The sequence below is a fragment of the Choloepus didactylus genome, chromosome 9 (genome assembly GCF_015220235.1).
Source record: "Choloepus didactylus isolate mChoDid1 chromosome 9, mChoDid1.pri, whole genome shotgun sequence".
Lineage (NCBI taxonomy): Eukaryota > Metazoa > Chordata > Mammalia > Pilosa > Megalonychidae > Choloepus > Choloepus didactylus.
In genome coordinates, this window is record NC_051315.1 from 120,256,349 (window position 1) to 120,281,885 (window position 25,537).

The 25,537-nt window shown below is 37.7% G+C and overlaps 3 protein-coding genes across 8 annotated transcripts in view; 2 read left to right on the plus strand and 1 right to left on the minus strand.

Annotated features, from left to right (window-relative positions):
• Positions 1–12,431, plus strand: part of MFF (mitochondrial fission factor) — a 50,772-nt gene extending 38,341 nt beyond the window's left edge. Inside the window, exons 12-13 of one of the 4 annotated variants that reach the window (XR_005218691.1) lie at positions 57–933; positions 1,016–12,431. The gene's annotated coding sequence lies outside the window, so the exon portion shown is untranslated. Of the gene's footprint in view, positions 1–56 lie in introns of all 4 variants that reach the window. The other 3 variants (XR_005218692.1, XM_037848702.1, XM_037848703.1) reach the window with 3 other exon arrangements.
• On the minus strand, positions 3,482–19,076 carry TM4SF20 (transmembrane 4 L six family member 20). The gene is made up of 4 exons (XM_037848722.1): positions 18,892–19,076; positions 9,797–9,862; positions 5,667–5,818; positions 3,482–3,883 (listed from the first exon to the last, which is right to left on the minus strand). The coding sequence occupies exons 1-4, from the start codon at positions 19,072–19,074 to the stop codon at positions 3,598–3,600; spliced, it is 687 nt and encodes a 228-aa protein (XP_037704650.1). The 5' UTR covers positions 19,075–19,076; the 3' UTR covers positions 3,482–3,597.
• On the plus strand, positions 15,842–24,199 carry LOC119543883 (synaptophysin-like protein 1). 3 transcript variants are annotated; one of them, XM_037848721.1, is made up of 3 exons: positions 15,843–19,114; positions 19,671–19,757; positions 23,360–24,199. In XM_037848721.1, exon 3 carries the CDS (start codon positions 23,362–23,364, stop codon positions 24,079–24,081), a length of 720 nt encoding a protein of 239 aa, XP_037704649.1. In that variant the 5' UTR covers positions 15,843–19,114; positions 19,671–19,757; positions 23,360–23,361; the 3' UTR covers positions 24,082–24,199. The 3 variants fall into 3 exon arrangements, with proteins under 3 accessions (XP_037704648.1, XP_037704649.1, XP_037704647.1); XM_037848720.1 differs by having other exon boundaries at positions 15,842–20,062; XM_037848719.1 differs by having other exon boundaries at positions 15,843–19,757.
• The last annotated feature ends 1,338 nt before the right edge of the window (positions 24,200–25,537 follow it).

Sequence of the window (25,537 nt, forward strand, 5' to 3'; positions counted from 1 at the left end):
ATGATTAAAATGGTGGATAAAATATTTTTTTAAAAAACACCTCTTTTTCCAAGCAGGCATGAAAAGGATTCCACAAAGGCCAAAAATACAAAAGCAGGAATCCTGGAAGATAAGCCCAAAACATCTTCGTTGTTCCTAATGATTTTTACCAAACACTGGAAACCTGGAGCTTTCTCCCTTAATGGCTGTGCGGTGGGGCAGGAGATAGAATCTCTTACCTTGGATGGACTCTAACTACAAGAGGAGACTCCTGCATAAAGCTGAGTCCAAAACTACACTCTCAATAAAAGGGTGAATGCTAAATCAACTAACCATGCAGTAGGGGACAGCAAAAAAACTTGCCTTTTTTGACCTTGTCACATATCCAGAAAATAGAAGAGCTTGTGTTTAACCCAGATCTCTCTAGCTCCAAATCCTAGCTGTCTCTATTATGCCATTCTGCCTCCTCTAAAAGTTATTAAATCACCAAAAGAAAGTGGTTTGGGAATTGAAAGGAAAGAATTCCCTCCTCCTTAGGGTAGTCAGAAAATATTCTTAGTGAGATATTTGAGCTGAACCTTGTAACGTTTATAGGATTTCAACAAGCAGAGAATGAAGAAAAATTCCACGGAGTAGCATGAGAAAATAATACAGTCGGGGGCTAATAATATAGTGACCAATCTAACACATGCAGTGGAATCCATACAACTAAATATACCAGCTGTATTGGTCTATCACTCTCAGAACTCTACTTAAAGTTCAATTTTTGTTTTGCGCCCCCCTCTTCTAGGAATACTTGTTGAAGCTTTTGCTTCAATTTACAATTTGAGGGGTAATTTTATAAAAGTAGTATATTTTCAAGAGAACTTTTCATTCTTTCCTGCATAGATGTCTGCTTTCCAGCTTCTTAACTATATTTAACCTTAAAATTGAACTGTTCTTTCTGAACCTCAGGTTTGGAAAGGTTTAATTTGTTATAAATGTGTTTCTTAACTATATTTAACCTTAAAATTGAACTGTTCTTTCTGAACCTCAGGTTTGGAAAGGTTTAATTTGTTATAAATGTGTTTATATCAAAATTTTATTTCTTATCAGTAACCAGAGACTTCTGTGTACGTAGCACTGACCTTAAGAGGTTACAGAAGAATGCTATAAGCCCTGCTCTGAAGGAATTTCCAAATTAAAGTGGGTGGTGCATAAGCCTTAAAATAAATTAGAAGATTATGAATACAGAATTTTTATTAAAGAAAGGAATGAGATGTGTGCTGAAGGATGGGGAGAGGAGAGTTTCCAATGGTGAGCATCAGAAAAAAAAAGAGAGATACCAAAATGAGGTCAAACTTAGGGGTGGGAGGGAAGGTTAAAAAACAGTGAGCTTTACAGATCTGCAGATTGTGCATGTGTGCACAGGTAGACACTGGCAAATTCAGTTACCAGATGAGAGATGGCATTTCTCCAAAGGATGTAACCACAGGTGGCCCGTAGGCTTTAGGCATTTAATCCATGGCAGCACTTTCCATAAGACTGAAAGAGTGAAGAAATAACTTACCAGCTATTTCAGCTGATTGGGTAATTGTGCAATAGCCAGCTATTTCTTTTGTCATCTGAAATGGAAAGCTTACATCTCTTTCTCTTCTTGACTTTATAAAGAACTGGTGTCATCTCTCTCCCATTTCTAGGGCCATGAGGAAATTGTAAGCACCATCACTGACACTTGTATTGTTCAGTCAGTACAATAAGCTAGTCCTGTTCATTCTATTGAAGTATTTTAGTGTCATGGCTGTTAGCAATTTGACATTCATTTAAAAGCATTGACTCCTCACTAAAGGCTAAGTACTAGAGATAGGATTCATTTGTTCATTCATCACAATTTAGGATGGTCATGCTTTGTACCTGACACTGAGCTAGGTACTGAGTATGCCAAGAGTGAATTAAGAAAACATGTCCCTGCATACATGTTGCTATGGGAGGACATGAAATTTAAGAAACAAGCCCAAATGAAAGCACTGCCAACCATTGTAATAAGTGCTATAAATGAGAGAATCCTAAAGGAGAGAGTAAAAGGGAACCTATTTTTCATTAGATGGTTAGGGAAGGCCTCTCGAAAAAAGTGATATGTGTGCTGGAATCTGAAGGACGAAGAGGATTTAGCCAGGGTTGTGAGAGAGGGGACAGAAGGGACCTTACTAAGGGCCTGAAACAGGAAAGAGCTGATAAATGAATGGTCTCAGCTCTCTTAAATTCTCCTATATTGGTGGGTGTACAAGCAAAAATATGTATGTTACACTGTGACAAATAAAATAATAGCTAACTTAGTTTATTGAAAAGCATGCGTTCTGGAGCTACCTCAAGTAGGAGAGTAAGCTTTAAGGATAAATAGGTGTCTTTAAGATGTCTTTGTACAGTAAATAGATTAAGAAAAAAAAAGGCTTATAATTATATCCATGATGGTACTAATACATTCAGGCAGCTATAATGAAGTATTGTAAATTATTTCTAGAACCTTCAGCCCAGTGAACATAGAAAAATAATTGAAGTAAAATACGGGAGTGATTATGTTCAGAAAATTGTAGTCTTCTGGTTTTGCTTTTTTATAACATTTTCATATGGTAAGTATACTATTTTGTTGCAGTCTTTCAAAGATTGCATTGTTTAGAAACCAGCTTTTGAAAGTTTAACTTTTTTTCTAGGTATTTATTGTTTTTTAATTCCTATTATGAAAAATGCAAACATAGGAAAATAGAAGAGTATAATGAACACCATATATCCATCACCAAAGTATAACAATTAACATTTTTCCATTGCTTCATTTTTTTACTGAAGTATTTGAAAAACATGACATTTTCCCCCAAAATATAAATGTTTCTTTCAAGAAAAGGGCATTTTCCTATGTAGCCATAAAACCGTTATCAGACCTAACAAAATCAGCAATAATTCCTTAATGTTGTCTAACTCAGTTCATGCACAGGTTTCCCCCACTGTACATAACACTTTTGGTTGAATCATATCTCTTTGTTCTCTTAATCTAGAACAGTTTCCTCAACCCATCGCACTTTTTAGTTTTCATATGAAATTTTCTTATTGAAAACAAGGGGCTATTGCCTCTCTACTGTTGTACCTTTTCAACTTATCTGAGTGCTTCCCCTTCCCCTGTATTTCTTGTCAGTTGGGAATTAGGTCTAAAGACTTGATAATATTCTGGTTATATGTTTATACTTTTTTTTTTTTTAAGTACAGAGAAAGACATAAAAAGTTCCTATACTTTCACTTGCAGGATAGCTCCTGTTCATCCTTGTTCTCTTTCCCCTTCCCTCTCTTCTTCCCTCCTCCCTCCCCCGAAAATTAAGTTAAAAAATTCAAGTAGTACACAAATACGGAAAGATACAAAATACATTGAAGGTGAACCACTGATGATTTTTCCTTTCCATATAAAATGTTATGTTTTATATGCTTTAAACAGTTACCTCAAAGGTGACTTCAAAAACAACTTTTTGGACTAAAATGACAAATTTTTTTTTAGATAATGTTTCCCTGTTCTTCTAAACGAGTGTATTTTTATTTTAAATGTAATTCTCAAATGATTCAAACTATTGATATTTCCATTTTATTACCATTCAACTACACAATTCGACTCCTCCGCTTAGAGACACCACACAGACAGCCAAGGAAACCAATGACTATCTGACTGAGTCCAGACAGGAGTTCAAGAATACCAACAATTAATAGACCTACAAATACTGAGAGGTAGATGATCCTCTGTGTGTTTTCTTCAGAACTGAAGCTCAAGCTATATTTTCTCCAGTCATTGGCCGTGGTGGTATTGATGGAGTTACTGGTAACAGCTGGAGGTATACAAGAGTCATTGAAAAACCACTGCAGATTGAAGGATTCTGCATGAATGTCGCTGAATATGGAAACGGAAGAAATAAGATATTACGGAATATCGCTGACAATCAAAGGAATGCATCATTAGTCCCAGAAAATAACAAGCATACCAAAATAGTGTACTTTAAAAATATGCCAAATTAATATAGCTAAAATCATTGTTTCTGAGTATGTGTCATATACCTTAAAAATTCATAAAACTTTTATTCTTTATATATACCAAGCATTTCTGTAGTACTTACTCTTAGGTTGAACTATATGGAATTGCTGTTCTTGTATGTCAAAAATGGTCAAATACCAATAATTTCATGTGGTTCAACATATTTATGCAGGCACTTTTAGACTTGCTGAAGATAAGAAAATAAAGAAGCTCCCCTTTTAAGGAGCTCAATTCTTAATGCGGAACTACAGTGTTGCCTCATGTTGCCTCTACTCTTAAACCAAATGTAAAATTCTTTCTCATGAAAAGCATTAAAATATGTCTGATTAAAATGATTTGTGCCCTTTCTAACAGGATTATGAAAATAAGAAATTTTCAGCCCTAACACATCTGTCCCAAGATGATTTTTCTTTGGTTTATTACAGAGTAAGACTAAATGTTCTGAGACTGTGTTTCTGGATACCAACAACTAGCATTCAAGCTGGGCAAATGCAACAATATTTTCTGTACACAGAGCATGGGCCTGCTTTTTTGAAATTTGCAATGAGCATAGGACCACTCTACTATAACTGTTTACTAGGCTGGTTTATCTTCCCAACTAGACTGGAAATTCCTTCAGTGCTGTAATCTCCAGAGTTTATCCTGGTGGCTGGTACAAGATTTGCCATTGTCATTCACTGAGGATTGAATGTGTATATATGTAGCATCTATGGTTGAAATCTCTAATCTTATTCTTTGGGTCTATTAGGAAATGGAAATTTCTTTCGGTTTTGATTGTCAACAACTGTGCTATGTAAATTTTGAGAGATTTTTGTTTTTTGAAATGTAGGGAGGTAAGGGCAAAAAATATGTTCTTTTTTTCCCCCATATAATTTACAAAAGTAAATTCTGGTCGTTTTCCAAACTGAGCAACCCAGTGAACTAGATTGTTTTTTTCTTCCAGTTTTAAAAATTAGGCCTACAGTCAGGCACAGACCATCTTACAAGATTGAAATAAACCGTTTATATATATAAGCAGTATTCAGCCTAAAAGTAAACTAGAAGACTGGAAGTATGCAAGACAAAAATCTTTAGTAGTAGTATTACAACTTATTTTCAATTTGCCATGCCCACAGTGTATGTCTGCATTAATCCATTGGCTGCTTTATTTCTTTTAGAGTTTACAGGCAAGGCTCTAGATTTTATATGTTAAATGTTTTTATTAATTCTTTAATTATGAAAGTAATAATGCTCATGATTTATAAATTAGTTCAGAATGTAAGAAGTAAATGCCCCCTAGAGTCCCCCAGAATATCCACCATTACCATTCTGCAAGGTTGAAAGTTAAGTTTCTGATGTACATTTCCAGAAATGCTTTATATACGTGCACATACACAACTATAGACTTTTAAAAAACAAGCAGAAGCTGAGATTAACTAGTCCTTATAGACAAAACCATACCCAAGGCATTCTGAACATCGTGATTCCTCCATTTCTATGTGAGTTTGTGCCAGTTGGGATTAATGTGAAAAATCTCTAAGAATCTGTCTCAGTAGTTGCATCAAAGGAAAAACATGTCATGGTGTCAGGAGCACACTATTCTAATCTAGCTAGCTGCAGCTGTGTAGGAAAGTGGAGCCCATCAGTGAATGAGGTTACTTACCTTAAGTTTTTCAGTGAAAATTCACAACTGACAGTACGCTTGTCTAGAGAGTTACAAATGAGAGGTCCTTCAGAGAGAGCACGGATAGATACCAACATGCAATACACAGCACCAATGATTGTGATTACATTCAAAAGGGATGAAAGAAACATCTGAAAAATAAAGTAGGGCCATTTGCACACATTATTATGATATGTCCATGGTCTGTTTCAAGTTTCAGCAGCTTATACAGTCTTAAAATCAACTGCTGCCACTCTCCACTCACTCTTCATTCCTAGATCTTAAGATCATAGTTTGATTAGGTGCAAATTAGAGACAAAATCTAACTCATATCATGATTCTTCCATACGATAGTGGCCCTGTACAAGTTACTTAAATTTACTCATCAAGAACTGCCACTATATTTGTATTTTAGTCATCTACTCTTTGACTTCTCTAAGCTTCAGAGGGGCCTGGCTTCGGAAAGTGATTCCAGGGATCTGTGTTTCCCTTGTAGTGGGGTTCATTTAAATGTTTGGGCACAACCCGAGTATTCAGAAACAAAATCAAGAATTGGAAAAGAGGGAGCAAGGAACAGTTAAAAATAGGGGAGAGGTGAATAGCCTTATTTTTCTCATCTAAAAACTTTTGTTTTTTAAAAAAGAAAAATACAGAATTACATCTCCATGGAGTGCCTGGAATCATTAATCCAGGGAGAAGTGTCAAAGTTCCAGCCCTGGTGACTTCTTGCAGTGCTTGTGGGCTCCTCTGCTGATGCCATTGTTAGATGGCTTTATTCCACTGGACCACATGGCACGCTCCTCTTCAAATACTGGATGATCCAGTGCTCATTTCCTGAAGAACAAATGCCTTCCCAGCTTCATCCTATGGCTATTTCTGTATATCTCATGAGACTGCAAATTTGAGGATAGGGACTATGGCTTTCCTTTGTAGCCCAAGTGATCCAGTTTTATGTTGAATAAATAAATGCAAATTACATTTTTTAAATGAAAAAAAATTTACATATTAGTAGGCTGCTGCCCCTTATGGGGTTATTATGAAGATTAAAGCAACCATGAGTGTCACTAACCTGTTCACCCACCCATTTTGGGCTCTTGGCCCTCCTGGCCACTTGTGGTTGGATGGGAGCCATGCTGCCAGTTCTGGCCAACGAATTGTGAGCAAGAGTTTGTCACTTTGGGGAAGAGTAGAGCTCCTTTCTAATTCTTGATGGACATGTAGCTTGAGTATGAAATCAACTTTGGTTAGCCACTGAGATTTTGGAATAGTTTGTTAACTTGAGCATAACCTAGCCTACCCTGACTTGTACCAAAATATGCTTTCAACCTTTGGTTTAATTATGTTACTTCCTGTGCCTCAAAATTTCATATAAGTTAAGTATTTCTTTACTAAAAGTAGCTATTGATTTATTGGCAGTTTCTCCAAAAGTGTAATTTTACATGCTTTCGAGAGCATCATCAGTAATGTGTGAGGCTCTATTTTGAGATAAAATAAGTAAGATCCCATACTACTTGTGTCGTTGTTTTTTGGTGAGCACAAAATATTTACCAGACATCAAAAATTTTTTGTTCCCAACTCTTGGCTCAGTAATAGAAAACTCACTTCACAGATTATAAATAAAATAACTTTGGTCTTAATCTACAAAATGGCTATTGGCCCAGGACTTCACTATGTATAAATTCCATTAGCTCTAATGGGACTTTAAAATGCTTAATTTTGCTGGGGAATTTGCATGTAAGTTTATGGGGGAAAAAAATGGGTAATAATTTCTTGTTTTATTATTTTTCTATTTGAGTTTTTTAACCATGTTTTTTCCTAAAACATGCTTTTCAGTTGTCAGAGTAATGCTTACTTACCTTTTAACAACACTTTGGGAATTGATTAAATTGATAGAATCAAAACTCAAAGGCACTCAGTGTTTAATATTAAATGGTAAAGCACTGTATATAATAACACTCCTCCAAAGCACCAAGGACAATTTTTTATGAGGTGGGGGAATGACGGAGTTCAAAATTGCATGTTACTCAAGGTTCTGAGGGGACAGACACATGATATTGTTATGTTTTATTTTTTTTTCTTTGCTGAAAGAGAACCAAATATTTTTGCTTTCAACTCTGAATGTGCAGTGAAGATATTTAAGAAAAGAAGTGCCATAATAATCTAAGGAGAGATCCTTAATCAGAGACTTGGTGGGATATAGAATACAAGTCAGAGATGACCTGACTTTTGTGACAAATGATTTCATTTCTTTTATTAAGCTGGACTTAAGTTATAACTTCCAATATGGAACTTCCTTACCAAGATAAGCCTTGGTGACCCTTTCCCTGCCCTCCCAAGATCTAGCCATTTTCGCTTTATGATGCCTGTTCTTATCTGGACTAAAAGATACCAGGTGCAACTTAAATGGCAGTCATCAATTGCTGCCAACAGGTGAGGAAAGTTGCTAAGAACTTTCTATTAAATTTAGTCAGTATAAACTGGCAATTTTGATTAGATAACCAGCACCACTTTTATTAGTAGAGCATAAACAGTATTATACAGTACTCTTTAACATCCCAGGACTTAACATTTGAGAGTGCTCCTGGAGCTCCTAGGCATGCAATAATCTCTAATTTTGCTGAAACATGAACTTGAATTATTTTTAATGTTGGTATAGGGGAGCAAAAACTTCTAATTAGTGAGTTAAATCCAATATCCTCATGAAAAAGTGGTTTGACTATTCTTGACCCACTGTGTACTCAAATGAGAGAGAAAAGTTATATGGGCATTGAAAATATGATTAATTTGTGGTGAGAGGATATGTGCAGGAAAAAAAGATTCTTAATAGAACCGTGATTAGAGCGAAAAACAGAAAACTAGATAATTGTTTTGATTTGTTTGAATTAAGGGATTCAGAAATACCTGAAGATATCTCTCTCAAGAATGTTTAAGTACCATATAGAGATAATGCAAAGTCAAACTTATAGTTTATAAAGAAAAGTGTCAAGGAGTGGAAAATGAAAAGTAATATTTATTTGCCTACAATTTGTCAGGAACATAGATTATAAGTTATAAATTAATTATTGTAATCCTAGGTGATCAAATGTCAGAGAAAGGTGATTTTTTAAAATATGACTCTTCTAATTGTTAAAAGGTTTCATTTATAGATATAAATATGTATTCCCTTTAAAACAGTACAGACCCTGCCTGCACATGAGAAATATCTAGAGTAGTTATGAAAAATACTGATGCAGAATCTCCTGGGTATTCCAATACCCTGGCATTGGTAGTTTTAAAATTTCCCCAGGTGATTCTAATGTTCCTATCAGGCTGAAAACCCTTCCACAGGCTTAGTTAGCCAGAGATATTTACAGTGCCAGCTCTTTATCGATCTACTGCTTTCCTTAGAAAATTATGAGAGCCTAGTGTTGTCAATAACAGTGTCCGCATTATAGTGTAAAGATTATGACTTTTGTGGAGTCTGAGGGATTTGGATAAAAATCCACTTACTAGCTACACAACACTGGCAAGTTATTTGCTTTCTGATTATCAATTTCTTTGTCAATAAAACAGATCATAATATTTCCCACTAAAGGTTTTGAAAGAATAATATAGCATATTTTAAAATATTCTGAGCAGAGTGACACTTTAAAGGTCAATGTTCATTTCTTTTACTTTTAACATAGTTACAATTTTATACATAGTTATGTACTAAATGTTTAAAAAAATAACTGGCATCTCCTTTAACTTAACTGGATAAGAACAGTTACTCTGATCCTAGCAAACTGTTCTCTCCTACGCATGAAAGAACCGAGAAAACATTTTTCCTATGTGTTTTATACACACCACAAGACCAAGTATTTGAGTATCATGAATTGATTACACACTTATCAATCACCTTTCTTTGAAAACTTCTAGATACGTAAAACTGAAGATTGAGGAGAAGACAGAAGGCTAGCTCCAAAGCTAAATTTTAATGGGGGAGAAAAAAACCCACGTCTCACTTTCCATATAACTATCCTACAGAGTGTGTGGCCCTGCCACTGGAGCCACACTGTACTCAGCAGATAATGCTGACACAGGGTGGCTTTGTTTGGGTGTCAGTAACTGTTTCTGCACTTCTGCTCCCAGAACAATTACTCCATACTCACCCCGGTCCTGTTGTTGCAGCATGCTCTTTTTCTTGCTGCCAAGGACATTATTGTTGCTGGAATGACCTGGAAATGGTATCAGCAGGAAAGATGAATATTACTACTTCTCATCAGATGAAACAGCAGTAATTTCAGACCTCCGTTTACCACCAGCTATGGGAAGTGAACACTTAGAATAAAAAGGAAATTTGGCAATGTCCTTGATCTTGTGAACCTTATGATCCCTATTTTCAACCACAAAGATTAAAGAGGGAGGAGTTGTGAAGGAAACTGCTATTCAGAATAGTTTTTACCTCTTCCATCTAAATTCTTAGTTTAGCCTGGATCATCTTGGTTTTTAAGTAGATTAGGATGAATTATTAAAGTATTTTTGAAGGAATATTTATCAAAAAATTGGTTGCATCATCCAAAATTCACTTTTTATTTTTGAAAGTTACTGCAACCTGCAGTCACTTACCCAATTTCCCAAGAATTATATGAGTTTGTCTGGCAAGCCTCCAGAAAAGAAACCAATGGTTTTGTTTATCAGGTAGTTTGGAACTAATAATTCTGTCACCACCCCTTTCTGACTCCCCTAACTTCTCTCTCACTCCCAGGATCCCCATCATCTTGCTGGTTTCCTGAGCTTACAATTTGAGAATTCTTTGTTCTATATTCTCCTTTCTCTTCCTGAATCCAGGATATATAATAATCTCATTTTACACTGATATTTAGAAATCTCATAATAATGCATTCTATTTTAATGGAGACATCCCTGGGAAAGCTGTTAAGACATGACACCATATTCTCAGGACTTAGGTTTACATTTATTGTAATATCTAGTCAGCAACTATGACTAGAAATTCTTACTGAAAGGAGTTTTGTATCATTAAAGACGGAATGTAAATTACTTCCTTCCACTTGAGAAATTTTAGCCATAAGGCGTTTTTGCAGCACAGCAGCCCTGGCGTGATGCTCTCCCTCCTCTGCTCTCGTTTTCTAACATTTTATTAAGCTCTAACTATATCCCAGGCACTGTTATGGGTGCTTTGCATGATTTGGCTTATTTCAACCTCAAAACAATCCTTTGAGGTAGATACTATTATCATCCCCATTTTGCCAATGAGAAAACTGAGGCATGGAAAGTTTGGTAACTTATCTAAGAAAGTGGAAGAGTTAGGATTCAAAGAGAGGGAGTTGGGCTCCAGAGTACAGATTTTTAACCTCTATTCCATGCTGACTCAATTCTTACACTTCTCTATTCTATATAGAACTTGTTCATTCTCATCACACAAACCCCCACCCCATCTCATTGTTATCCTTCTAACTGCTCTTTTCCTGACCCTTTTTTCCAAGGCCACATCTTTCAGACCAGGTTCAAGATATATGCCTTACAAGACAGCTTTCCTAACAAACTTCACCCCACTCTGATCGTGATCTTACTCCACAGCACTTTGCCTTGTATTCAAGCTTTGCTTACATGTTGCCTTGAACACCAGCGCTCTTATAATTCAGATACATGGCAGCCCAGAGCATAGCTGAGAACGTGAAGGAAAAGGAAAAACAATTCTTAGCCCCCAAACAGGGATGTTTCCATTAAGATAGAAACAATAATTCTTAGCCCTCGAACTTAGTGTCCACGTTCATGCACTAAACGTCTTTTCCTGTAACTGTGAACTATACTGCCTGTTGAGCTTAAGGGACAAATCTACAGTCCCCAGGCCAAATTTGGCCTGCCTTCTGTTTTTGTCAATAAAGTTGTACTGGAACCCAGCCATGCCCTTTCGTTCACATGTTATCAGTGTCTGCTTTTGTGCAACAATGGAGTTGAGTAGTTGCAAAGAGACTCTCTGACTCACAAAGCCTAAATTATTCACTGATTCTTTGCAGAAAAAGTTTTCAAATGCTTCATTTAGAAAATAAATGAATCTTTTCAAAGAAAGTTGGAACAACAGTAAATCCCAAGGTAAATAGACAAATCATTCCATTTCCCTTATTGATGTAAATTAAACTCTGTTGACTTTCTTTAGGATTAATCTATTTCTGAGATATTGAGTATTTATTTTCATGGTCTCCTTCCCTTGCAAAGGGGTTTTATAAAGTAACAGTAATTTTGTAGTGTATGAATCACCACCCAGTTGACTGCATGGCATATTAACACATCTTTGCTACACCATTATGGGCAACTTATCACTCACTACGTTTCAACCATTTTCCCCATTCAGAGCTTTGGAAATTGGAGGGGCTTTCTATAGGAGGGACATTTAAATGTGAAACTATTTGAGTATTTGTGTGTTTGTGTATTTTGTGAGTATTTGTGTGTTGACTGAATTATAAATCTTCCAGATATTCTCCTGCCAAAATGAGTAATTATGAGAACACTCTTAAATTGCTAAGCGCACTGAATGCATGAGTTTTTGTGAGATTAAAAGTCTTACATCTACAACTGCTCTAATAAAAAATTTTAAGTCTTGCTGGTCTTTTCATTTTTTTAAAGAAAAGAAGTGGTATTGTTCCTCTATCCTTACAGAAACCCATACTTTAATCCAGAGTTTTGGAAGTAAGCTATATGAATGTATAAAAGAAATATGGAGACAGAGATCTAAGATGGCGGCATAGAGAGGAGTAGAAGCTAAGTAGTCCCCCTGGAACAACTAAAAAAACCAGAAACAACTAGTAAATAATCCAGAATAACTGCAGGGGGACAAACATGACCGTCCACTCATCATACACTAACCTGAATTGGGAGGAATGCCTGAGATCACAGCATAAAATCTATTAAGTAAGAACTGCGGATCCAAATTGGGAGGCCCCTCCCCCACAACCCGAGCTACAAAGCCTCGTGGTGCCAGAGAGAAGCTCTCTCCCAGCAAGTGAATATACCTCAGCTGAGCTCCAACTGGGGTTTTAAGTAGCGAGTGTGAACTTCTCACTATGAGGTATGAATCCCCAACAAGTAGACAGAGGCTTTGGGTGACGACTGACCTTGGAGAGCAGGAGGGTCGCCTCGAACTAGCTCTGTTCCTTTTTTGACTCAGTGGAGAAAGCCTCAGCCATTTTCAGTTCCCAGTTCTGTGACCCAGACAGGGGTGTGGCACAGGCAGAGACAGACCATTGAAATGCTAATGAACTCCCCCTAAAGCATCCATCTTCTCTGAAGAGGAAAGGGGTGGGGCCCAGCTCTACTACCTGCCTTTCATTGAGAACTTAAACCAGTCAAGAATCATAGGCTAATCTTTGCATAAGGCAGAGAGTGCCCCTGCACAGCCCGGTGGCCTGGGGCTTCCCTTAAGGGACAGCACACACTACTGACGTAGCACAGCCTTCCCTCAGCAGAGGTCCTGGAAGATCACAGCTGAGAAGGGGGGCCCGCTCGGAAAACCCAGTGACGCTATGTCAATGCCGGTGGTTTGTGGGTCAGCGACAGAGAAAAGCTGGGGCAAAACTGAAATGAAGGCTTAGACTCTTGCAACAGCCTTGAATCTCCAGGAACACCTGGGAGGTTTGAATATTAAAGTGGCCCTGCCTCCCTGATTACCCAGACACACGCACCACGTTCAGGGTGGATAGCTCCAACAACAAACCCAAACTGAGTTCACCAACTGAACCCCACAAAAATCATTTCCCCACACACCACAGACACAGAGTTGGGGACAACTGACTTAAGGGGTATAGGTGACTCGCAGACGCCATCTGCTGGTTAGTTAGAGAAAGTGTACGCCACCAACTTGTATTTCTGAATAATTAGATTGGTATTTTTTTAGAACTTGAAAGAACCCTATCAAGCAAAGCAAATACCAAGAGGCCAAAAACAACAGAAAATCTTAATGCATATGATAAAACCAGATGATATGGAGAACCCGATCCCAAACACCCAAATCAAAATATCAGAAGAGACACAGTACTTGGCACAATTAATCAAACGATCACAATTGAGGAACAAAAAAATGGCACAGGATGTAAAAGACATGAAGAAGACCATGGAACAGGATAAAAGGGACATAAAGAAGACCCTAGAAGAGCATAAAGAAGAAATTTCAAGATTAAATAAAAAGAAGATCTTATGGAAATAAAAGAAATTGTTGTCCAAATTAAAAAGACTCTGGATACTCATAATACAAGATTAGAGGAAGTTGAACAATGACTCAGTGTCCCAGAGGTCCACAGAACAGAAAATGAGACAACAAAAGAAGGAATGGAGAAAAAAATAAAAAAAAAATTAAAAAGGATCTCAGGGATAAGATAGATAAAATAAAACATCCAAATTTAAGACTCATCAGTGTCCCAGAAGGGGAAGAGAAGGTTAAAGGTCTAAAAAGAGTATTCAAAGAAGTTGTTGGAGAAAACTTCCCAAACCTTCTACACAATATAAATACACAAAGCATAAATGCCCAGCGAACTCCAAATAGAATAAATCCAAATAAACCCACTCCAAGACATATTCTGATCTGACTCTCAAATACTGAAGAGAAGGAGCAAGTTCTGAAAGCAGCAAGAGAAGAGCAATTCACCACATACAAAGGAAACAACATAAGACTAAGTTGTGACTACTCAGCAGCCACCATGGAGGCGAGAAGGCAGTGGCATGACATATTTAAATCTCTGAGAGAGAAAAATTTCCAACCAAGAATACTTTATCCAGCAAAACTCTCCTTCAAATTTGAGGGAGAGCTTAAATTTTTCACAGACAAACAAATGCTGAGAGAGTTTGCCAATAAAAGACCTGCCCTACTTCAGATACTAAAGGGAGCCCTACCGACAGAGAAACAAAGAAAGGAGAAAGAGATACAGAGAATTTTAACAGACATGTATAGAACCTTACATCCCAAATCACCAGGACACTCATTTTTCTCTAGTGATCATGGATCTTTCTCCAGAATGGACCATATTCTGGGACATAAAACAAGCCTCAATAAATTTAAAAAACAAAACAAACAACAACAAAAAAAAACAATTGAACATATTGAAAGCACAATCTCTGACCACAATGGAATACAAATAGAAGTCAAAAATTTTTGAATTGTAACTCCACTATTTACTTCCTACATGATATAAAATACACAAACTCTAATGACAAATCAGTGGTTTTGAACTCAATGTAAAACATGTAATTTTTGACAAGAACTATATAAAGGTGGGGGAATGGAGAAGTATAGGTACATAGTTTATGTGTCCTATTGAAGTTAAGCTGGTATCAAAGAAAAACAAGATTGTTATGGATTTAAGAGTTTAATTTTAAGCCCCACAGTAAACACAAAGAAATTATTAGAGAATATGACCATAGAGATGAAAAGTAGAGTAAGGGTTAAGAGAAATGGGGGAAGGGGCAATGGGGAGTTAAGAAATGAGTGTAGGGTTGCTGTTTGAGGTGAAGGGAAATTTCTAGTAATGGATGGTGGGAAGGTGATAGCATTACAACATTCTAAATATGATTAATCCCACTAATGGAATGCTAGGGAGGGGGTGGAATGGAAAGATTTAGGCTGTATATATGTTTCCACAATCGAGAAAAAAAAAAAAAAAGACAGTCTAAATAGACGACAATTGAATGCCAAGGATGACCCTGGATGGGAACTGAGGATGGAGGACAGGAGGCTCAAAGGGACACAGTTGAGACATAAGGAAAAGGAAATACAGAATGTAAGCTTTATATCATTGTTGAATCTCTTGTATTTCTTAGCTGTGCTTAATGGGATTGCATAAAAGATTGTTCTTGTTCATGGGAATTGTATATGTGAATTATAGTGTTTGTTCAAGGATGTGTGCAGCTAGCTCTCATATGTTCAGAAGACAGAGAAATAGATGATGGATGATAGGGAGGGAGGGAGGGAGGGAGGGAAAGAAACAGCAGTGTGACAACATGTTAAAGTTAGTGGATCAGGGTTATCGGGAGAGGGGGGGTCAGGGAATGCTGGAGTTCTGTGTATGGGGTTTGTATTGTTTTGCAACTGTTCCTATAACTTTGAATTTATTTCAAAATCAAATGTAAAAAAAAAAAAAAAAAAAAACATGGAAGCACCTTAGACCCCTGAAACTCAGTGATAGAATTCAGACTTTGGTGAGTCCTCTAGGTTGTTCCCCATGAGAGTAACACACAAAGTCATATGCTCCTCATAAACATAAAAGTTATATTTTGCAAATGCTTGTTGTATATAATATGTAACTTCAACAATTTGTTCTTTGTTAAGATTTTAACAAATTACTTTGATGAAGTACTGTATGTAATAAGTAAAATCAGTGAATATGCATGACTTAGATCAGACAAAATTAACCTCATATAAAATAAAATGGGCTTCTATCTACATTTTTAGAGGAAACATTTCAAGTTTTTTTTTAAGTACTTAGAAAAATTACATGTGCATTGATTTTTCCAGTTAGCAGATAGTAGGTTAAAAATAATTAACTATGTAACATTGTTCCTCTTAGTCATGTTTTCAAAAGATGAAAAAGTTCATCCCTGTTTTAGATTAGTCATAAAACCATAAAATGAGTGTATTTCATAAAGTAATCAATAATGAAACGCAGGGTTTGTATTATCAACCACTTCCTGCAAAATCCCCTATTTTTAAAGCAACACTAATTTAAAATGCTACAATTTTGGAAAGATTTCAAGAATTGTGACAAAAGTGTTCATTAAATGCAGTGGTATCTTCTCATTTATTAGCTTTTCTGTGTATTTACAAATATACTAAGAGTTCAACCTAGTCATTATTTTGACAGATGCTAGAAAGGACACAATTCTCTTTTGAAAAGAATCTTCTTCTCTTCCTATATATAGCCAAGGATCATGAAAATACACCCATGTTTTGAGCCATTCTACTACCCACCTGTTGTGGGAACTCTCTAGAGTGTGAGGCTCAATCTATAAAGTGCCTATTGGACTTTGCAAAAAGTTGTTTAATGTTCACATGGCATTCTCTAATACTGAGTAATAGAGATAACCTGGTGCTGACACCTTTCACTAATATTTATTGAGGATGATAGAGTAAATTCAGCCACAGAACAAGGAAGTCTAGATTTTCTGTGAAACTCTGTCACAGGTTGATATAACCTTTCTATGCTTCAGTTTCCTGGTCACTGAGGTTTATGGATTGTACCTCTCTCCGCTGTCAGCCTGAGGCAGGTGTTGAAGATAATGGTACTGAAGCTGGGGGCAAACCGAACTTTGGGGTCAGGTACACTTGGACTTGGGTTTCACACTTACTGTGTGACCTTATTAACATTCCTAAACCTCCTTCTACTGATCTGTAAGGTGCAGTGATAATGTCAGCTCAGCAAGATTAGTATAGAGATTAAATGAGATAATGCAAAGTGTGAATCCAGTAGCTGGCACTGCGCAGGGAGAATTGTGCACCTCTGTGTCTCTCTGTATCTTTCACTCTTCTCTCCACCTTCCCAAAAAGAAGAATACAGGGGATGTAGTTAGATGTCATTACCATCTCAGGCTCGTTAATGCCTGTTGGGCTAAGCATAGTTAGAAATTTTTTTTTAACTTTCTGATGAGATTTTTGGCAGAGCCAACTTCTATCTAAAAGCTACATGAGGTATGCTAAGTGGATTGCATTAACTCAGGAACATTTAGTAACTTCATGGAAATTGCCACCTTTGAGTTATATTCAGCCAGCTGCTCCTGTCTTTCAGCAGATTCAGAGAAGGCTTAACACTACTCAAGTGGAGGAAAACCTTCAATGGGGAAAAAACAGACAAGGATTTGCAGTTGCATCACACTGTTGAACAATATCTTCTCTCTCATCCTGGAAGAGAATTTTCAGGGCAGTTTAAAGAAATATCCCAAAACTTTCATAATTTTCCTTTAATTAGCTCTTTCTACCTAAAGCAGGGTGAATGGAGTGCTCATGGTCTTGAAGGAAAAGAAACCATCAACTTTTGGACAATGCTTCCTGGAATGGCTTTTTGATGTCAGAATGGTCTCAAGTCCACTGTACCAGCTGAAGGACAAGTCTTTACCCAGAGCTGCATATATAATGGCCTAAGAGTATGTTTATATAAGTCTGTGAGTAAAACCAGCAGGAGCAAATGATCATATTAAGGATTATTCTTGCAGGTAGAAAACTGCATCCTGGATTACTTTCAAAGTCACCTCCATGTTTCATCATCTCTAAATCACTTTCACTATATTAGTTGTTGCAGCTGCCGCACACACACACACACACACACACACACACACACACACAATCTCTAAAGGGCTCAAGTGGTACAAAAAACAAAAACAAATTTCTCGCATGTTGAATTTTCCAACCTAAACATCCACATCCCCATTTTATAAACATGAAAACAAAATCAGAGAATAAAAGATTTGTTCGCAGTAATAGATTGGAGACCAAACTAGAGCTGAGATATTCTGCTAGGTCCCAAACTGTATCTATTCCACTGCACGGGTCTGCATCAGAATTCCCAGAAGGTCAAGAAATCTAACTATTTCAAGTGCCTCAAGTGATACATGAGCAGGTGCATTGGAGAGTTCTGGATCACAGTGCTCTGCTGCATATTTCCAACAAGGCAAACCTATTAATAATCATCAAACTATTCTACAAGCACCATGGGATCTATGTAAAATCTGAGTTTAAAAGTCCCTGAGGTCAGAGAACCAAGGTTTCAAGCCCCAGATCTCTTAGGCCAACTCTCTCAGGTGCTGGCACTGCCACATTCATGCCTCAACATTATCATCCAGGATATTCATCGTGCATGAACATGTTTCATCCCACTCCTACTGAGCAACTTCCCACTGCTATTGTATTCCCTGTAAATACTAAAGATTGGTATTGGGCAAAAGACAGTTGAGGGAATGATTTCAAAAAGTCCCTAACATGCCAAAGCTTGGAAGAGCAGCCCTACATGTGAATAAATGTGACAGGTAATAACCCATTCAACTTTTGTCATTTTTTTTGGTGCCCATGTTCCCTAGCATATACCAGATAGTATAATTTATTTTAATTACCATTCTTCACTGATGACCAATATAAATTAATTCCATACCACTGTTCCTCACTATCTCTCATGCCAAGACATAGCTAACTGCAAGGCTGTAAGATGGTCAGTCGGAGTTTGGTAAAGTTTAGCCCTTCTCCAAATCAAGCCAAATAAATATTACTCACCATCACACCTGCTCCTATAATTCCTGGGAACCACCACTCAAAGCAAGAGATGATGTTAGGGGACTGTTGGTCCTCATCAACAACGCTGATTATTAGGGGTATTGCATTGAGAACTACTCCCAGCAGAAGCAGAACCAGCAGACTGAATCCATTGCAAGACGTCCATCCTTCACAGCAGGTCATGGTCGCCCCCAATTCCGTCAGAAACCCTGTCGAAGTGACTGTGAGTATGTGGCACTGTCTTGCCTTTTATCCTGAACCTTCTGGTTAAAGTTTAGCACTTATGAAAAATGGATTGTGGAAAGTAGTTCAGAGTCCACTAGGGCGGGATGTTATTATGAGGGCTATTACAGGAACCAAGGATAATTCTACAATATGATGGGGGTGGAGGAAGGAAGGCAGGAAAAAATCCATGGTTTCTGTTAAATATGTTTATGCATGAAAATCAGCAGACGGAAAAGGGGGGCTGGAGGCTTAACAGGAGAAAGATCTCCTCCTCCAGGATATTTTACTAACATGGCTCATAAAACGTGAGAATAAGAATATCCAGTTAGTATGAACTGTTTTTTTTTTTTTCCTGTTTTGTTCACATTATTGTTACCTATTTTTGAAATTGTAAATTCCTTATTTTTGAAATTGTTCAACAAGAAAATGAACATATATGATTTGGGGAGAAAAATGTTTCCTCTGCTGCAAATGTTCTTGACTAGCCAAAATATTAGGATTCAGTTTCAGGCTATATGCTTACATACACACAATAAAATGTTTTCTGATGTCAGGTTATTCCAGTCTTGAAGACTAATCCATCTGGAGACAATCCAAGGTTGCCAGACTGAAAGTGATCAAGTATGAAACCAGAATAAAAGGTAAGAATAGGAAAGAGATTGAAGAGCAGATTATCATGTCATTTTCTTCATCCCTTGAGCACTTACTTGGCCATGTGCATGCTTTACTTTTCTGGATTATGGTTTCTTTTTGTCTCTCTACCAGGTTGTGAGCTTCCCAAGAAAAGGCTCTATCAGTTGGAATTGACTTTAAAATTAAAAAGTTCTCACTTATGCTAACTGGCAATCATGAATCACCAAGGAGGCTCCGCTCATGGTAGTTTCTGAGACAGTGAGATTGATGGAGGCCCCATCTTGACCTAGGCTTCCACTGTTGCAGAGGCAGGGTAAAAAGAGTGTGGTCAGCCACATACTGGCCCTTAATTTTTCTGTCTATATGTGAAACACATCACTTCTGTTCACATTTTATTGGCCTAGCAAGTCATCTAGTTATGCCTGAGTTCAAGTAGGTGTTCAATTGCAAATCAACACGTATCCAAGAGAGAATAGAGCATTCCATAGCTTCTGTGTAATCCACATTCTAGCGCAGAGCACGGGTTCAGTCAGTGCTCTTGGGAACGATGAATGAATGAATGAATGAATGAATGCAGAAGTCAAGTTAGTGCAATCCACAAGCTAAGGTGTAATGGGCTTAGAGAGTACTGCCCTAGACTGCAGCCTCAGTCGAGGTTAGGCTGGGTGTATCAGGCAATGGACACTGAAACATTAGTTCCATTTTGGGATCTAAGCAGGAAGTGACTCTTTGTACCAAAAGGATTGAAAAGCATAGCACACAAAATACTGAATATTACTGAAAACACACCCCTACAGAACAGCACACTACAGTGGGGTTGAGAGAAGGGAGATATTTTCATTTTATGATTTGTATACTTCTGCACTGTTGAGGTTTCTAGAACATTCATATATTTATTTTACAAAAATTATCAATTAAAAAATATCCCTCACTGAATTATATAGATTTTATGATTGTGTAATTATATAGTATAATTATATAAACAAATCACATATTTATTAACTGGGTGACTGAATGGTAAGTAGTAGTTATTTCTCATTTCAGAATGTGGGCTCTGCAATTTCAAATCCTTTAACTGTCTTCATAAGAAGTTATAGTAAAGATCTATTTAGTAGTTGTTTTATAAATAGGTTCCTGAACTGGTTGGATTCTACCTGACTATGAGAACCAATATTCTGACTATTCACCAGAAGAGAAAATCTAAGTAAGTAGCATGCTTTGCTGGCGGCCATAACAAAGCTTCTTTCCACTTGAGTTTGATACCACTTACATGTGGATAGAAGTGAGTAGCTAGGCCCTGCCCGATCAAGATGATGAAGTGTGAAGCTTCAGGGCTCTGTCCCACCACAGAAGCTTTGAACAACCAGCAAGAACTGGCAGAAACAGCTTCCTCAAAATTCCAGAAAACAGTTAAAGGATGGCAGTATTACGACAAGCTCCAAATCAAGTAAAAAGCTACTTAAATGCAGTGGGATCTCATGGCTTCTCCCCCAACGCTTCACTGGCTTAGTGTGGAGCCAGCCCTCATCCCAATGCAGGCCCCTGGCCTGCCCCCAGAGGAAACAGAGTCACTCCCACACACACACTAGGAGCATGTAAGTCGGGCCCAATCTGTCTGGTGGCACTGGGGGACTAGACCAGACTTGCAATCCCAGAATTTGCCCTGCATGTAGGCCCCACTGACTTCTTCTATCAAACATGGTGGGAAGCAGCCAAATCTTGGCTTCCTAAGGCAAGGGATTTCGGTCTGTAGCACATATAGTACAGTGGCCAAAACCATGAGCAAGCTATTTCCTAGGGAAGAAGGAACATTCATTTCCATATAAACAGGAAAGTTCTCAGGGCCACAGCAGCTTGGCAAAACAAGACACGTGTACAGAAACAGTCATGGAGGCCCCTACACTTTGGCTTCCAGCTATTCTCTAAACTTATTGTATGGATAGGCCCTGAAGGAGAGCACTCACACAGGCGATCTGCAAAGACTGGGAAGGTGTTTTCTTCTCTTCCTCCATGTGTGTGTGCGGGTGCTCGTGAGCTCCTAGCATTCAAGGAAAGCTCTGTCCTAACACTGGCTGGATACAAGTTTAAGAAACAAATGACTCAGAGTCTAAATTACAACATGTCCAGGTTTCAACAAAAGATTACAAAGCATGCAAAGAAACAGGAAATGATGACCCAGGTGAAAGAGAAGATTAAAGTCTTCAAAACCATCATCAAGGAGGACCAGAGGTGGGACATACCAGACAAAGGCTTTTAAATAATGGTCTTAAATATGCTCAAAGAGCTAAAGGAAAACATGGACAAAGGTCTAAAGGAAATCAGGAAAACGGCAGATGAACACAAAGAAAAAATCAATACAAAAATGGAAAGTATGAAAAGGAACCAAACAAAGCTGAAGACCACAGTAGCAGAAACTAAAAATTCCCTATAGGGTTTCAACTGGAGATTGGAGCTGACAGAAGAAAGAATCAGCGAAATTGAAGATAAGACAATTGATATCATCCAATCTGAGAAGCAAAAAGAACAAATGAAGAAAAGTGAACAGAATCTGAGGAATATGTGGGACACAATCAAGCCTACCAATATATGTATTGTGGGAGTCCCAGAAAGAGAAGGAAAAAAGGAGCAGAAAGAATGGTCAAAGAAATAATGACTGAAAGCTTCACAAATTTGGCAAAGACGTGAATATACACATCTAAGGTGCTCAATGAACTCCAAACAGGATTGCCACAGCCTATTATAATCAAACTGTAACATGCCAAACGTAAAGAAAGAATTCTGAAAATTGTAAGAAAGAAGCAATATGTCATGTACAAGGGAGCCTCATTAAGATTAAGGGCTGATTTCTAATTGGAGGCATGAAGACAGGAAGGCAGTGGGATGATATATTTAAAATGCTGAAATAAAAAACTTGCCACCAAGAATTCTATACCTGACAAAACTGTCTTTCAAAAATGGAGAGATTAAGACATTCCCAGATAAACAGAAGCTGAGGGAGTTTGTCACCATTAGATCAACCCTACAAGAGATGCTAAAGAGGGTTCTGCGGGTTGAGAGGAAAGGACATTAGATCAAAGCCACATGAAGAAATAAAGACTTCCAGTAAGGGTAATGGCATGGGTAAATATAAATGCCAGTAGTAATGTATTTTGGATCTGTAACTCCACTTTTACTTCATACAGGATTTAAAAGGTAAATGCATAAAATGTGAAGATAAATCAGTGGTTTTGGACTCATAATGTATAACCATGTAATTTGTGACAAGAACTACATAAAGGTGGGGGGATAGAGGGGTATAGGAACATAGTTTGTGTATACTATTGAAGTTAAGTTGTTATAAAGTAAATGAGACTGTTACAGATTTAGGATGTCAAATTTAAGCCCCATGGTAACTAAAAAGAAAAATATCAGATAATATATAAGCTCATAGAGTCAGAAGGTGGTTTCCAGGGGCAGGGGTAGGGGCAGCGGGAATGGGGGAGTTAATGTGTAATGGACCCGCCCTGCCTGCCTTTCCTCGCCGCCGGGGTGCTCGGGTCTCATTCTGTCCCCCTCTTCCTCTGCCCCGCCGGCCTGACTTTTTTTCTCTCTCTCTCCCTCCTTCTCTCAGAGATGTCTGCCTTCCAACTCAACCTCAGCCTGCTCAAGGAGCCGCTCGGCTTCATCAAGGTCCTCGAGTGGATTGCTTCCATCTTTGCTTTTGCCACCTGTGGAGGTTTTAAGGGTAAAATAGAAATTCTAGTGACTTGTCCTCCTAAAAGTCCTGAAAATAAAACTGTTACAGCCACTTTTGGTTATCCATTCAGGTTGAATCAGGAGTCATTTCAGTCATCTCCAGTAAACATATGTGATGTAAATTGGAAAAGTTATGTCCTTATAGGAGATTTCTCCTCTTCTGCACAATTTTATGTTACATTTGCAGTCTTTGTTTTTCTGTACTGCATTGCTCTTCTCCTTTATGTTGGTTACATGAACCTATATCGGGATAGTCAAAAACTTTCCATGACTGACTTCATTGTTACTCTTGTTGCCACTTTTTTGTGGTTGGTGAGCGCCTCAGCCTGGGCTAAAGCTCTTACAGATGTTAAAGTAGCTACTGGTCCCAATATTGTTGGGGAACTTCTGCCTTGTTCCAAGCATCCAGAATTGATGTGTTATTATGTCTCTGTCACTAGTATGGGATCCTTAAATGTGTCTGTGATCTTTGGGTTTCTGTATATGATACTTTGGGGAGGAAATGCTTGGTTTGTGTACAAGGAGACCAGCTTACACAGTCCACCAAATGTGTCTGCCCGTGGTCAAGGAGGTATTCCACCTCCTGCTGGAATGTAAACAGAGAAGTGCACTGTGTGAAATACATGACCTGTTGCCAACATCTTGAGAAGCATTGTTTGTTTCTAATAAAAGTAATGGCTTTTTCAATAAAAAAAAAAAAAAATGTGTAATGGGTGTAGAGGTCTTGTCTGGGGAGATGGGAAAGTTCTAGTAAAAGATGGTAGTGAACCATAAGTTTTACCCTTGGGAAGACGGTTGCTGCAAAGGAGAGGCTAGGCCTCCCTATATTTGTGCCTAAGAGTCTCCTCCTGAATGCCTCTTTGTTGCTCATATGTGGCCCTCTCTCTCTGGCTAAGCCAACTTGAAAGGTGAAATCACTGCCCTCCCCCCTACGTGGGACCAGACACCCAGGGGAGTGAATCTCCCTGGCAACGTGGAATATGACTCCCGGAGAGGAATGTAGACCCGGCATCGTGGGATGGAGAACATCTTCTTGACCAAAAGGGGGATGTGAAAGGAAATGAAATAAGCTTCAGTGGCAGAGAGATTCCAAAAGGAGCCGAGAGATCACTCTGGTGGGCACTCTTACGCACACTTTAGACAATCCTTTTTAGGTTCTAAAGAATTGGGGTAGCTGGTGGTGGATACCTGAAACTATTAAACTACAACCCAGAACCCATGAATCTCGAAGACAGTTGCATAAAAATGTAGCTTATGAGGGGTGACAATGGGATTGGGAATGCCATAAGGACCAAACTCCACTTTGTCTAGTTTATGGATGGATGTGTAGAAAAGTAGGGGAAGGAAACAAACAGACAAAGGTACCCAGTGTTCTTTTTTACTTCAATTGCTCTTTTTCACTCTAATTATTATTCTTGTTATTTTTGTGTGTGTGCTAATGAAGGTGTCAGGGATTGATTTAGGTGATGAATGTACAACTATGTAATGGTACTGTAAACAATCGAAAGTACAATTTGTTTTGTATGACTGCGTGGTATGTGAATATATCTCAATAAAATGATGATTTAAAAAAAAAAAAAAAAAAAAAAAAAAAAAAAAAAAAAAACCAGTGTGCTAGAACAGCTTTATAAATACTAGTTGAATTATACTGTGTACTTAAAATGTTTATATTTATTAAGGTAATAATTGGCTATATTCAGTTTCAGATGTTAAAATTTTTTGAAACAGAACACTAAAAACTAATCAGACTAGTCTTTGTGGAGAAAGGTCAAATAAAATCTACTTATTGAAAAAAAAAAAAAAAAAAAAAAAAAAAAAAAAAAAAAAAAAAAACAAAAGGAGCCGAGAGATCACTCTGGTGGGCACTCTTACGCACACTTTAGACAATCCTTTTTAGGTTCTAAAGAATTGGGGTAGCTGGTGGTGGATACCTGAAACTATTAAACTACAACCCAGAACCCATGAATCTCGAAGACAGTTGCATAAAAATGTAGCTTATGAGGGGTGACAATGGGATTGGGAATGCCATAAGGACCAAACTCCACTTTGTCTA

Bases quoted from the DNA above. Each gene is read 5' to 3' on its own strand.
- TM4SF20 (XM_037848722.1), bottom strand. From the start codon at position 19,074: ATGACCTGCTGTGAAGGATGGACGTCTTGCAATGGATTCAGTCTGCTG. The intron at 9,863-18,891 runs GTGAGTAATATT...TACCATTTCCAG, and splicing joins TTATAGGAGCAGGTGTGATG to GTCATTCCAGCAACAATAAT. The intron at 5,819-9,796 runs GTGAGTATGGAG...TTTATTTTTCAG, and splicing joins GCTGCAACAACAGGACCGGG to ATGTTTCTTTCATCCCTTTT.
- LOC119543883 (XM_037848720.1), top strand. From the start codon at position 23,362: ATGTCTGCCTTCCAACTCAACCTCAGCCTGCTCAAGGAGCCGCTCGGC.